This window comes from Macrotis lagotis, chromosome 3 (assembly GCF_037893015.1).
Source record: "Macrotis lagotis isolate mMagLag1 chromosome 3, bilby.v1.9.chrom.fasta, whole genome shotgun sequence".
Lineage (NCBI taxonomy): Eukaryota > Metazoa > Chordata > Mammalia > Peramelemorphia > Peramelidae > Macrotis > Macrotis lagotis.
Genome location: NC_133660.1, coordinates 117,062,949 through 117,077,136, shown reverse-complemented (window position 1 = coordinate 117,077,136; position 14,188 = coordinate 117,062,949). Strand labels below are relative to the sequence as shown.

The window sequence follows — 14,188 nt, the reverse complement described above, 5'->3', positions numbered from 1 at the left end:
CTTGCTTATGGTTATACAGCTAACAAATGTCCAAGACAAGATCTGAAGTCAGGTCTTCCTGACTATAAGCACTGTGCCACCTAGCTGCTTTAGAATTTTAAGATCCCTTAGGTGTCATATTCCAAAAAAAAATTATCTTAATTACAAAGATTGTAGTTTATTTTATGGAAAGTTTTATGGTAAATGTCCTATCAACACTTAAGAGAATTTAAATAGTTGATTTTATAAATATATATGCTACATACTATCAATAACCATATGAAAGATTGTTCCAAATCACTAATAAGAGAAATGCAAATTTAAATACCTCTGAGGTTCAGCTAACAAACCTATCAATAAGTAAAGATGAAAAAAAGGCAGAAATTATAAATGTTGGAGGTTATGTGGGAAGACAGACCCACTAAAACACACTGTTAGAGGAGCTGTGGGAAACAATTTGGAATTATTTGAGAAACCAGTAAAATATTCATTACCTTTGATCTAGAAATATCCCTACGAGGTATATAATCTAAGGAGGCCCAAACCAAAAGAATAACTTCATATTGCCAAATTGTTTCCCACGGCTTAGCAGCATTTTTCGTGGCAGGAAAAAAATGGGAAACAAAATGAGGGTTCATCACTTGGAAAATGTGGGAACAAACTGGAATATTGTTGGTCTAGAAGAAATAAATGAGACATTTAAAGAAACGAGAAGACTTGTACAAACTGATACACAGTGAAATATACAGAACCAACAATGACTACAATAATTTAAGCAAAAAGAAAACTGAACACAAAAGGATAACTGAGTAATTGTAGTATCAAACTAACCCCCAGAGAATAGAATATGAAGTACACTTCCAACCTTTCACAGAAAGGTGAAGGTTTAAGGGCACAGAAAGTTGTTTATGTTGTTAGATCTGGACATTGTTAGTTAGTTTTGATTATTTTTTCATTCTACAAGGGAAGGGTCATTAATTGGAAGGAGTATATCCAGAAAAACTGTGATCAATACAACATATTTTAAAAAATAAAATGTATAAGGAACAAAATCTACTAACATGCTATTAGTATTCATGCATAGAGCTCCCCTACAGTTGTTATTTTTTTTAAACACAGATTATCTGATCCTTCCAGAAAAAAAATTCATAAAGGTCTCAGAATCGAGCCTGAGAGAGCCCCAGGTCATTCTTACCACATCTATTGATGTTTATTCTCTTTGTGCCTTCTCTCTGAGATCACATTTCATCTACTTTGTATCTATCTTTTATGTACATAGTTTTTCAGATATTTTTTTCTGCCATTAGAATGTGCCCTATGAAAACTTTGATTGTGTTTTTCTTTTCTTTATAGCCTTATCACTTAGAAATAAATATCTAGTAAATGCTTACTAATGTCACTAATAAATGCTTATTGACTTATCTGATTGTCTCTTCCTCTTGTTCCACACCAAAGCATCAGCTACAACTTGAACTCAAGTTTCTTTTCTTTCCTAGGTCAAAACTGATTCTCATTATAGAGGAAAGAAAATGTTGATAAAGCTTGCTTTCCACTCATTTGTCTAGAATGATATTCTTGTCATCTCATAATTAGTCCCACCCTCCCCAATTTTGTTTGAGTCACCTCATCTATTTTATGGCAGAAGTTGGCTGCTAACCTATTACATGGGTTTGTATATTGTGGATGACAGAAGATGCATGTTTATGTTTTGACAACTTTGTATGACTGGTAAAGGTGTGAAGGGGAACTGCTAATATTTTTCAACTTCCTTACATTAACCTGGAAGGCATTTCACAGACAAAAAATGAATCCAATATTAAATTGTCTGTTTTATGGGTTTTTTTTAAATAATATTCTACTCTTGGCTATGTTTTCATAGCTTTAATTTTTCCTGATGTCTCTTTTTCTGAGAATAATAAGGTCACATCACTTTAGGAGAAAATCATTAACTCTTTATTTAGGATAAAGAAAGAAAGGAAGGAAAGATACTTCTTAATTCATATTCTCCCTTGACATTTCCAGCATCTAGCACATTGTAAGCTCCTTAAAGACAAAACACATTTTTTGTTTTGTCTGTATATGTTCAGCACCAAGCAAATATCACACACACACACACACACACACACCAGGGGCTTGTTGAATGCATGGGTGACTAGTAAAGTTTTAACAATTCATTCCAAATATAAAAAAAAATGTACAAAGTACTACTGATCAATTAAAAAAAATCATAGGCATTAACCTTTTTCTTTTATTGATGATAAATGTGTCCTGATTAATCTATATTCTCAATTGATGCCCTTGATCTTTCAAGTCCCTTTCAGCTTGAGATCTAAAATGCTACTATCCCTTGGGACTAGAGGCATCCATAGCTACACAGCCCACTAGGGTTGTTGGGGCAGTCTAGGTTTTCTTTGTGGAAACTGAATAGAGGATTTTATAGCAAATATTCTCCAAGGTGACCAAGTCACAAATTCTTTGACTTGCCTGAATCTTGTCATCTTGTCTCATGTGGCTGTGACTATAAAGGAAAGGGACACATTCTCTAAGTAGCATATGGATACAGAAACATTGAGCTCATTGCTTTGAGAGCTCATCGCATTTTCACTCATCCTCCTAATTAGGTACTTATTCAGGGTCTAATGATACAATAAAATTCCCACTTAGCAGCTCAGACATAAAAATGTAATGCAAGTAAAAGAAGAATGTGAAGCAGTATGTGAAGTGAAGGAATGTGAAGGGGGCTATATTGAGAATAAGAGGACTTGGGTTCAGAGTCTAGCTTTGCTGTCTTCTACTTGTGTCATACCCCATCAAGTTCCTAAACCTTTCTAGTCCTCATCTGTAAAAGGAGGGAGTGCGACAGGCACATAATAGTGCCTCATCAATGCTTTCAGACTTCACTAGATAAACTCCAAAATCTCTTTTAGCTCTAAATCTCTAATTCTATGAAGCTAAGGTATTTCCCTGGTTCTTAAATAACTCTCCAAAATGGCATCCCTCATTCTCTCCTCTGACTTCAATGAATACATCTAACCAAACAACTTCCAAAATTATATCTGCAGATTAGCTTCTCTTTGGGCTCCAACCCCATCTACCTAACTGTCCGCTGGATATTTCTCTCTGGATGTGCCACTAGCTACTTAAACAATATGTCTCAAACAGAGCTGATTATCTTTCCTTTAAACCTGGCTCCTCTTTCTGTTTCTCTGTTTTTGTCAGGGGAAACATTCACTCACTCTTCTAGGTTTGAAATCTTGACCCTCAGGAGCGGCTAGGTGGCGCAGCAGATAAAGCACCGGCCCTGGAGTCAGGAGTACCTGGGTTCAAATCCGGTCTCAGACACTTAATAATTACCTAGCTGTGTGGCCTTGGGCAAGCCACTTAACCCCAATTGCCTTGCAAAATCCTAAAAAAAAACCCAACCAAAACAACAAAACTTAGACCCTCCCCACTCCTTCACCTCTTACCTCAAACAACTATCAGGTCCTCTTGATTCTAATTCTGTAACATTTACCATATTTATCCTGTTCTCTCTATTCTCACTGCTATCACTTTGATTGTTAAAGTTTACTATTAAAGATAGCTACCTGACAAATATTCCTACCTTTACTTTTTCTTCTTCCAATCCATTCTGCTGACCCAGTCGAGTAGATTGGTGAATGAACTAGCCTACTTAGCCCTTTATTTCAATAGACTGACCCTATATGTCAGTTTGTCATTCTATTTGACCATTACACCACTTGCCTATGGTCATCTATATACCTTCTCTAGCCAGGACTATTCTATTCTCTGACTTTTGAACACGCCGGAGTTCTCTTAGCTCCATGTTTTTGGTATGGCTGCTCCTAAAGCCCAGAATTTTAAAAGTCACATTAAATGTCATTACTTTCCCAGATCTCAGCTATTGGTAATGATTTTCTTCTTTTCAACCTCACGCAGTGATTTATTCACACTTATATAATACTTTACAGGGATCAAACAGTTATTTCATTGGTGTAAGGAGCTCTTAGTGAGTTATTTCTCTCTCTCAGTGTATATTAGCATCTGTATTGCAGTTGACAGTATTAAGGAGTAACTTGAAAGCACGGAAGGGGTCACTTGTCCAAGGTCACACATCTAGTGGCAGATTCTTGAATCCAGGTTTTGTGATTCTGTGCTTTGTCTTCTATCCACCATAACTTGATAATTAACCTGTCATTAATCTACTATAGTTATCTGACTTTGTTTCTTACTAACTAATAATCTCCACGAAGATGATGTGTTCTCTAATTCTGCATCTCTTTCTAGAGTAGTCACTAAAATTATTAATTCCATGAACATCCTCCCCAATCTTGTAGTCCAAGTGCTTAAATTCAAGAAAATGAATGGGAAGATTCAAATCTCTTATTTGAGGCACAGCTCTTCCATCACAATTCCATCATGTCATCTTTAGACTATTGTGGATATCTATTTTTAAGTAGGCACATTAGATAGAGCACTGGGCTTAGAAGCAGGAAGATTCATCTTCAAATTTGGCTTCAGACACTTCTTAGCTGAATGACCCTGAGCAAGTCCCTTAATCCTGTTTCTCTCAGTTTCCTTATCTGTATGAAGGAGTTAGTATTGGACATGGCAAACCATTCCAGTGTCCTTGCCAAGAAAAACTCCAAATGGGGTCATGAAGAGTTGGATGCAACTGAAACAACTGAACAACAACAATAATGAGAAGAGCTAAGCATATTCTATGAATACAGGCAGATAATAATCCCTATTAGGTAAACAGATATATGACCATTAGGAGAGACATGAAATGGAGGCAGTCCTAAAGGCCCTTGACTCAGACAGTAAATAAAATTCAGACTGGTATAGTGTATACTATTCCTACTTACAGGGAGTGAATGAATGGGGAAAAGAGAAAAGTCATTTAAAAAACCATAATTAAAGAATTCAATATATATATTAGATTTTATATTGTCTTTTAAAAGCTCTTTCAATGTGTAATGACAAGGACAGATTTGATGAAATATATTTTTTCAAGGAAATTTATCTCCAATTATCTTTTGGATTAAATTTGGTCAATTTCAAAGGAAAATCCATCACCAACTTTTTTTTCTTCAGCAAGAAATTTCAATGAAAAACAATGTAATCTCCAAATCTCTTTTATATTTCTTGGAAATCTTTTTTTTCTTCCTAGGTCATTTGGCTACAAAGTTGTAAAAATTAATCATAGGATCATCTATCTGGAACTAGACAGGTTCTTTAGGGTTATCAAGTTTGACCCTTCTATTTTAAACTGAGGACTAGAGAAGTTATCACATAGTGGAAAAGTAGCAGTGCCCACATTCAAACTCAGATCCTCTAGTCTCAAGTTTAGCACTCTCTACTTTACCAAAGCTAGATTTCAAGCCATACAATACTTACCACATTGATCCATAATTTCAAGAACTGACAGAAATGCAGGCACATTTTCTTCTCTATTCTAAGTAATTCAATTTATAGAATTATATCAGGCACAGATTCCTTTCATATACACAAAGTTCTAAGTTAAAGAATGAGAAGGCTAAAATATATTATGGTTAGATTGGAACAGCTAAACATTCCTTGATTAAATATTATATAATATCTAGATGAAAAGTGGATTGGGACTTCTTGGAGCAGTAAGTATGGAGTCAGGATATCCACAGGAATGGAAGAAACTAGGATGGGAGGTTCTAAAGACAAGAATGAGCCTCTCAACCCTTTACCCTTACCAAAGCTCAATATTTAGTTTTCTGTTTTCCTGGGGGAAGATTACTTCATTTTTATTTTAATTTTATCTTGGGCCACATTAGTATTGTCATCAATATAAGAATTTTTTTTTTTAAGGTTTTTGCAAGGCAAACAGGGTTAAGTGGCTTGCTCAAGGCCACACAGCTAGGTAATTATTAAGTGTCTGAGACCGGATTTGAACCCAGGTACTCCTGACTCCAGGGCCGGTGCTTTATCCACTACACCACCTAGCCATCCCTAAAAGCAGAATTTTTCAATGTAGAATATCTTTCTAATTAGCATAAAATTTAGAGCATTGCTTAGCACATTTAAGTAGCTAGGTGTCACCTTAGAGCATTGTGCTAGAAACCAGGAAAACTCTTCTATATGAGTTCAATTCTGAACTCAAGACACCTACAAGCTGTATGATCCTGGACAAGTCACTCTATCCTGTTTGCCAGTTTCCTCACCTGTAAAATGAACTGGAGTCACAAATAGTCTGACACAATTGAGATAACTGAACCAATGACAACATAAAAGAAAGCCTCCAGTTTTGAGAACTCCTTGACTCCTCTTCCCCTGCTGAATCAGAGCAGGTTCCACCAAAAGGGACAATTCTCTTCCCTGGGCTACTGCAAAAACTGTGCAAGATGTGTAGCCTGTATCATTAACAAAAGAACTTGTATGACCCTGGGTACTTTACATTCCTTCTTTGGGCCTCAGTTTTCTTATTTGTAACATAAAGACACTAGACTAGAATTTATCTCTAAAATACTAGGATTCATTCTTTCTGATTCCACTCTGTCCTCCTGCCCCAATGGGAACCTGAGCCATCCAAAAAAGAATTACAAAGAAAATAAACCATCACAACATATTTTTTAAAGTATTGTGTATCCATGGAGACATTTGTTTTGTTGGTGTTGTCTTTAGTGCTGAGTCGTCTATTCTTCCTGGGTAAGGACTGTGTCTTTTTATTTTCTAACATAATTAGTCATGATGGCAAGTGTACAATGAAGATTTAATAAATATTTGGGCTCTGGTACAAAAACAATGAACAACTACATTATGGAGAATGTGGTTGTGAAATCAGGAAGCCTATGCCTTCTTGGATAAATGTTGTTGTTTATAAAAGACTATCAGCAGCTCTTTGAATATAAGCCATTAGGCTTACATAGCCTTAAAATAATACCCTTTGGAAACTTCCTTCAAAGAAGGCAACATACAGCAGGAAAAAGAAGCTTATCAAGGCTCAGCACTTTGTTTAATAAATCACAGATAAATGTGGTTTAAACAACCTCCTCCTTATCATATGTAAAGAATGATATCCTCTGCCTCTCTGTAACATATTTATTCTCTCTCTAGGCTCAAAACTTATATTGTCCATTCTTTACTTCAAAAATCTTTCTTCAGGAAGATTAAGTATAGAATAAGACACACATTTTAAGACATGACCAGTTCCCTGTTCTGTTTGAATGTACTTATTTGCTATAATAAAAATAATCAGCAGTACATTAAAAAAGAAGATTAAGCCTGTGATATTTAACTTATCCACATTTTGTACATGTTACTTTTCTGGAGATGCAAGGAAGTTAGTGGAGTCTACTGAATAGAAGGGTGATCTGATCAGATCTGTGCTTTAGGAAGATTAATTTGATAGTTGAGTGGAGTAACAGCTATTGATGTACAGAAATGGGGAGAGACTTGAGGTAGGGAGACCAACCAGAAGGTTAGAGTAGGAGATGAGGTTCTGTACTATAGGGATGGTAGTCAGAAGAGAGAAAGGAGCTTATGGGAGAGAGAGAGAGATGTTATGAGGATAAAATCAACAGACCTTGACAACTCCATGGAGAGTGAGAGAGAGTGAGGAGTCAAAGATGACCTGTAAGCTGTGAAACCAGGAGAATAGTGCTCTCTAAACAGAAATAGGGAAGTTTGGAAGGGGAAGGGTTTAGGGGGAAAGAGAATTGAATTCAGTTTTGGACATGCCGAATATAAGATATGTACAGGATATCCAGTTTGAGATATCTAATAGAGGCTGCAAAGTTTGAAAAGAAGTGTGGGCTAGATAAATAGACTTGAAAATTGAAAGTACAAAAATAATCATTCAAACTAGGAGAACTGATACATAGCTCAAGTGACACCCTCTACTGCTCCAAATCCCCTCAGCTGTTAGTGCTCTTCTCCTAATGTAATCATTTCATATTGAGTCTATATATGCTAATGTAGAAATTTATGAATATGTAGATATTAAGATATGAATAAAGAATATGCAAACATATACATTTGCACATAAAGTATACCTTCAGAGCCATGTAGCATAGTGGATAGAGAACTAAATTTGAAGGTCAGAAGACCTAACCTCAGACATTTACTGGCTGTGTGATTCTGGACAGATCACTTAATCCTGTTTTCCTCAATTTCCTCATCTATAAAATGAGCTGAAGAAGGAAATAGCGAACCACTCCAGTATTTCTGCCAAAATAACTTCTAAGAATAGAGTCCCAGAGAGTCATACATGATTAAATGGCTGAACAATAACAAAGATCTTGTTTCTAATACCACCACAGAGAGATATAGCCAGGTAACCTAAGAAGTCACTTAATTTCTCAAAATCTCATTTTAGAGGCAGAATCTATTTCACAGAGTCATTATGAGGAACAAATGAGCAAATTTACTCTAAGTGTCAGCTCATCTTTATTATTAATCATCTGTGAAGACTATTTCCTCAAATAGAATGTAAACAACAGTTAAAGAAAGGTTTCAGTCTTGTCTTTTGTTTCCCTAGCTCTCAATATTTGATGAATTTAATGGAAGTGAACATGAACAAGCCTTGCATTCATGGCTCGTAGGAGAACAGACGAACACCTAGTCTGCCTAATGTGCATGCATGTACATCTTCAATCTGAACAATTTGAATAGTATACAATAAAAAAGGTAAACTTCCATGTGGAAATAAATAGATTTCTTTTTTTGCACAAGAATCTGTTTTAAGGGTCAAACTCTCCCATTTTGTCACTTTTCCTACAAATATTATTTTTAAAAATATTCACCTGTGATTTCACTGGAATAAGGAACTTCCAACCAGAGAGGTTACAGTCATCAAAATAGATCAGCATCTCTTCTTTAATTTATAGCCTAAAATAACTGCCTGGGATACTATGAAATTAAGTGACCAGCCCATGATGATATAGTTGTGATGAGTAAGAGTCAGGACTCAAACCCAGGTTTTACTGATTCCAAGGGTGGTGTCCTCTTCAGTACACTGAGGCATCTTTCTTTAGACCTGGGTTCATCTTCTGCCTCTAACACATATGAGTTGTGTGTGTGCATTCATAAACATATATATACACATATTATTCACAAACAAACAAATTATGGACCTATCCCAGTGTGGCATATGAGTATCTAAGTGGATACTAGGCTAAGATTAAAAGTTATAGAGCGGGGCGGCTAGGTGGCACAGTGGATAGAGCACCGTACTTGGAGTCAGGAGTACCTGGGTTCAAATCCGACCTCAGACATTTAATAATTACCTAGCTGTGTGGCCTTGGGCAAGCCACTTAACCCCACTGCCTTGCAAAATCTAAAAAAACAAACAAACAAAAAAAAGTTATAGAGCAATTGCTGAACTGTATTAGAGGGCAGGCAGGTGTGGGAAATTCCACACCAATCCAATCAAATAACCCCTCCAAAACAAACATATAATTTTGGCAATTTGGACTTAAATTTATAAAGTCTAGTGCATGCTCTCACATTAATTCAATTCATTTGAAATGCACCTAGTTTATCACTTCTTTCCATCTTTTCAGTCTCAGCATGTCTAAAATAGAATTTACCACCTTCCTCTTCCTATCTTTATCCCTCCTCTCAACTAGTTTTCCTGCCAAATATTTGTTTTGTTTCATCAATCAATTCTTTCTTTCTTTTCCTCCCTCTCTCCCTCCCTCCTGTTCTGATCCCTTTCCTTCTCCCTTTGTGATAAACCTAAAATTCTCAAAATCTAAAATGGAAAGAATCCCCATGAAAACATCCCATGTTGATGTCCCGTTTCTCCCCCACTTACCCAGGTCCATCTCTGAACTCAGGTGTTCTTCAGCCAGGTTAGCTGATGGAGCAGGTAGAATATCATCATCAAAACTAATGAGATCAGCTTCTACCACTGGTGGGCACTGAAAGGAAGGGGTAGGTGTGCTTGTTGTTGGCCCTTCTCCCAGGGACCTGAAAGCTTTGGCTTGTGCTGCCACAGAGAGCCTAGGAGAAGCAGTGACTGGTTTCAACAGAGGTGCAGGAAAGGCAGGGTCTTCTAAGGAAGGTAATTTTTTCGGTGGCAAAGGCCGTGGTGCTGGAGTTGGAATTCTCTTCTCCTTCTCAGGGATCTCTACCGACAACTTGCTTCCTAGAATGTCCAGTGGGCCATTGCTAATATTCTGTACAAGACCAGCCTTTGGTTTCTTTGGCAATTCAGGTTTGGTTACTGGGATGACTCCCCCTTCTTGAGATTGGTGCAAATGTGGAGAGGGTCCTTCCTTGGAGGCAATCTTGAGTTTGTTTTCAGTCCATGAGTCCCACTCTCCAGAAGCTCTATTAATGGACGGCTTTGGAGCCACTGTAGGTTTTCCTGCAGGAACAGAAGGTCTTGGGAGGAATGTCCGGGGAGCAATTTCTGGTTTCTTAGATAATCCTGAGATTTCAGCATTTGGTTGGGATTCAAAAGCTTTGATCCGTGAAACAATACTAGCTTGGTTTCTTTCTGTGCTCATACTGTTTATCACTCCTTGACTTTCAAAACTGTTCCCATCTAACAAGGACAGGGGCTGACTTGGTGATGCTTCCCTTTTTACAGTTGGTTGACTAGTTTCCTGATGGTCTTTTATGTTGCTTGGAATGTCTCTGACTATAGGTTTGAGATTGATTTTTGATCTTGGTCTGGGCACTGGACATGCCCCAACATTGGGGTTGTCTTGGCAAGTCTGTTCCTCAATGACATCAAAGACAATTAAAGGAGCCACATCTTTCAAGAGATTATTGGTAGAGGACAGGGAAGAAGGCTGTGAAGGCTTGGGAGGAGGTTGAACTTCTAAAAAGAAGACACCAAACCAAAAGGAAGTTGTAACAGTCAGCATTTCAAAACACATTGGCTTTTAATAGAAGAGAAATAGTTTTTTGCTTAATAGACATGGAACACCATCAGGTTTTAATTTCCTTAATTAGCAAAAAGCAATTTTTAGGATCACTGATAAAAACCCATAACATTCATGCTCAGCTTCCTGATTATAAAGAGATAGCTATTTACATTTAAAAAAAAAATCATTAAATTCCCCCACTCTACTTAAAACTTATAACATAAATCATTTTCCTGCAAGTGATATACCTCCAATATTTCTTTTTGTGTGTGAACATTATACTTGGTTCTGAAATTCTGTGATGCTGTTTTTCTTTAACTTTTTGGAGTGAACACCAATCACCTCTGCTATACTAATAAAATATTTTTAAAAAGGAATCCAGGATGAAGAACTTATTTCCCCTCCATTGAACTGATCAGAATCCCTTTCAGTGGCTAAAATATAATATTTTCTTCAGGGAGAAATCAGGGTAGAAAGCAATAATGCTACTATTTAAACTCAGGGTATCTTGACCATATGAACTGATGTGTGGACAGTGGACCGAGACAGTACTGTCACGTCTTTAGAGAGAATAACTTATGAACGCAATCAATGCATGCCCAAATAAAGAGTATAAAACAAGAGTGATAAGGCTAGGATATAAGACTCAATAAAATCAGCCCTAATTTTAAATTTTCTCAAGCCTTGAGGATAGACAGTGCTTTTTAGTAAGGAAGACCTGGGTTCAAAACATATATTTCCTATGTGACTGACCAAACTTCTAAACTTGTAAGTGAGAGATTTGTTTTCTGCATTGGTGGAGTGAATACTAAGAATATTTCAAGTCTTCACAGTTCTAGACACCCCCCCCAAAAAAAAGTCCTAAATACTTACCCAAAATTGGATTGGATTTTCCAAGGGCAGCTGGCTTATTTGCATTCCCTCCAGACGGGGAGTTGCCTATCTCCTCTGGAAAGTCTGTCTGAGTTGCAGATGTGATAGTTCGCCTTGGCGTGGTGGGAGCATTACTATTATTCCCAGTACTGACCTGGACTTGGTTGATTTCTTTTATCACTTGCTCATAAGATGGTGGAAGCTATAAAATAAAGATTTCAGCTCAAAATAGTTTATGTCTTTACATTTACAGTCACACTTTAAATCAAAAGGGCTAAATCTTCTGGTTCTTTTCTTTATCATTAACTTTAATTTTAAAAAGCTTTAAAACTTTATTGAAATTTTGTTTTCCTGATAGCATTTTATTTATTTCCAAATATATCCCTCCCCCACACCCAGCAAGTCAAACCCCTGTAAAAACGAATAAAAAAGAAAATAAAAAGCAGTTCAGCAAAAACTACACCAAGTAACCAATTAACAACTCTGATAGTGTATCCAGTGTTTCAGGTCCAGAGTCCCCCACTCTACAAAGGAGGGAGGGAGGTATATTTTTTCATCTCTTCTCTGGGGGCCAGGTCTGATCTTTTGGTTTGGTCATAGCAATCGATTTCATTTTTTAAAAAACTGCTTCTAAAAGAAAATGCAAACTGACCTCAGAAGGAATAAGCTCACTTGTTCTCCATGGACTTGCAGCTGGAGAAGGTGGGAATCCTAATGCTGATGGGGCCCCTGGGAACCACGACGCTGGTCTGAGGGGTTCAGCAGCCACAATGGTGATCTCAGGGCGCCTAGCAGAAAAAAGTCATGTTAAGATTGTGCTAGTTTCAAATAGAGGATTGTTCTTATCTATAGTATTATTATCAAGCCTTTTATACGCAAGGGAAAGAGAGACATCATGAGTGGCACACTAGATCAACCCAATGACCTGCCAGCTCAGACTGTCACCATCAGTGGCAGCAGGGCACACTCTAGAAAAGAGTGGTTTGGTGTCCTTCTCATTGTTGTGACAGAACCAATATTAACTAGAGATATGCCTTGGTACCCTCCCACCCCCAGGAGAGGAGAGGCTAGTTTTTCTTAAAAGGAGTTGACTGGCAAAGCTCAAATGACATCTTGTAGTCATACATGTTAAGTAGAATTTTAATTCTCTTGGAGCCAGAGTCAGTTCTCTGTCCTGTCCATCATGCTGCCTCTAATTCTAAAAAGGATTTCTGAGAAGCCTCTACCCCTTTTCCAACATTTTCCCACTATCACTGCAGAAGTGGAAGGGAATGCACAGAACTAAATGTGATATTAAATTTTTCTTTGCTTCCTGCATTATAATAGCCAAAGAATCCATCACCAAGTGGCCATAACTGGTTAGACTGATCCTCAGAGAATGCAGACTGTTGCAAGGACTGGTTTCTGGAAATACTCTAGAAAAGCAAGGAGCCTTTCCCAGAATGTCTGGGTTCTCCTGCCTCCCTTAGGCACATACGACAGGCTTAATAAATGCTTGTAGAATTAAATTCAACCAAATTAAATAAAGAAGGTCTTTCAAAACAGGTCAGACAGATATGCACACACACAAAACTTGTAGGCTCCATAATATTTTTAACAGAATTTGACCTTTGATGAAATTGGGATTTTAATTTTTAAGAATATTGATCAGGTTCTTCCTGACATTTAATACTGAGTTAATTTAACTTAGCAATTCAAAAGCACATTTACTCCAGGTGTTCTTTTGAGGAAATAAAAGCATTCAGAAAAAAATAATTTAATTCAATTTAAAAATGGGATCAGGAATACAAAAACTTGGGTTCAAATCTTTGTTAAAACATTCACTAGATATGTGTCTTTGAATAAATCATATATTCTTCACTGGGTCTGTTTCCTCAATTGTTTTAAAGATAAGAATAAAAATGAATTCTGAAAAGCTCAAAGGATCTTTGAGTTGGGTGGGCCAAAAAATAATTCATTCACCAATTATTTATCAAGTACATCTCCAGGCAAAATATTGGCTGGGGAGTGCTGGGATGTATCTTAGAGTTGTGTTATTCTTCAGTTATTTCAGTCATGTTCGACTGTTCATGACACCATTTAGGGTTTTCTTGGCAAAGATATTGGAGAGGTTTGCTGTTTTTTTCTCCTCCTGATTTTACAGATAAGGAAACTGAGGCAAATGGAGTTACGTGACTTGCCCAGGGCTATACATCTAGTGTCTGAGATCATATATGAACTCAGGTCTTTTTGACTCCAGGGCAAGTATTCTACACATTATGGTGCCAACTAGCTGCCCCATGAAATATGACCCAGAATGATGAAAAAGGAAAAATTCAAAGAAACAATGGGAGATTGATATGAAATGATGCAAATTGAAGAACACAGAGACAAAACATACATACATATTGATGACAACAATGTAAATGAAGGCAACATGGAAAATACTCATACCATCTTTGAGGGCAGGTACTGTTTTTGTTTTTTTTAACCTAATCCTAGTATGT

General features: G+C 36.9%; 1 protein-coding gene across 3 annotated transcripts in view; it reads right to left on the bottom strand.

The window, feature by feature from the left end:
* The window catches only part of SH3D19 (SH3 domain containing 19), a 205,138-nt gene that overhangs the window by 54,303 nt on the left and 136,647 nt on the right, over nucleotides 1–14,188 (bottom strand). For all 3 annotated transcript variants that reach the window (XM_074229142.1, XM_074229141.1, XM_074229143.1), the window contains 3 exons: nucleotides 12,355–12,490; nucleotides 11,703–11,904; nucleotides 9,770–10,783 (listed from right to left, as the gene is read on the bottom strand). In XM_074229142.1, coding sequence (XP_074085243.1) covers nucleotides 9,770–10,783; nucleotides 11,703–11,904; nucleotides 12,355–12,490 — 1,352 coding nt within the window. The remainder of the gene's footprint in view (nucleotides 1–9,769; nucleotides 10,784–11,702; nucleotides 11,905–12,354; nucleotides 12,491–14,188) is intronic.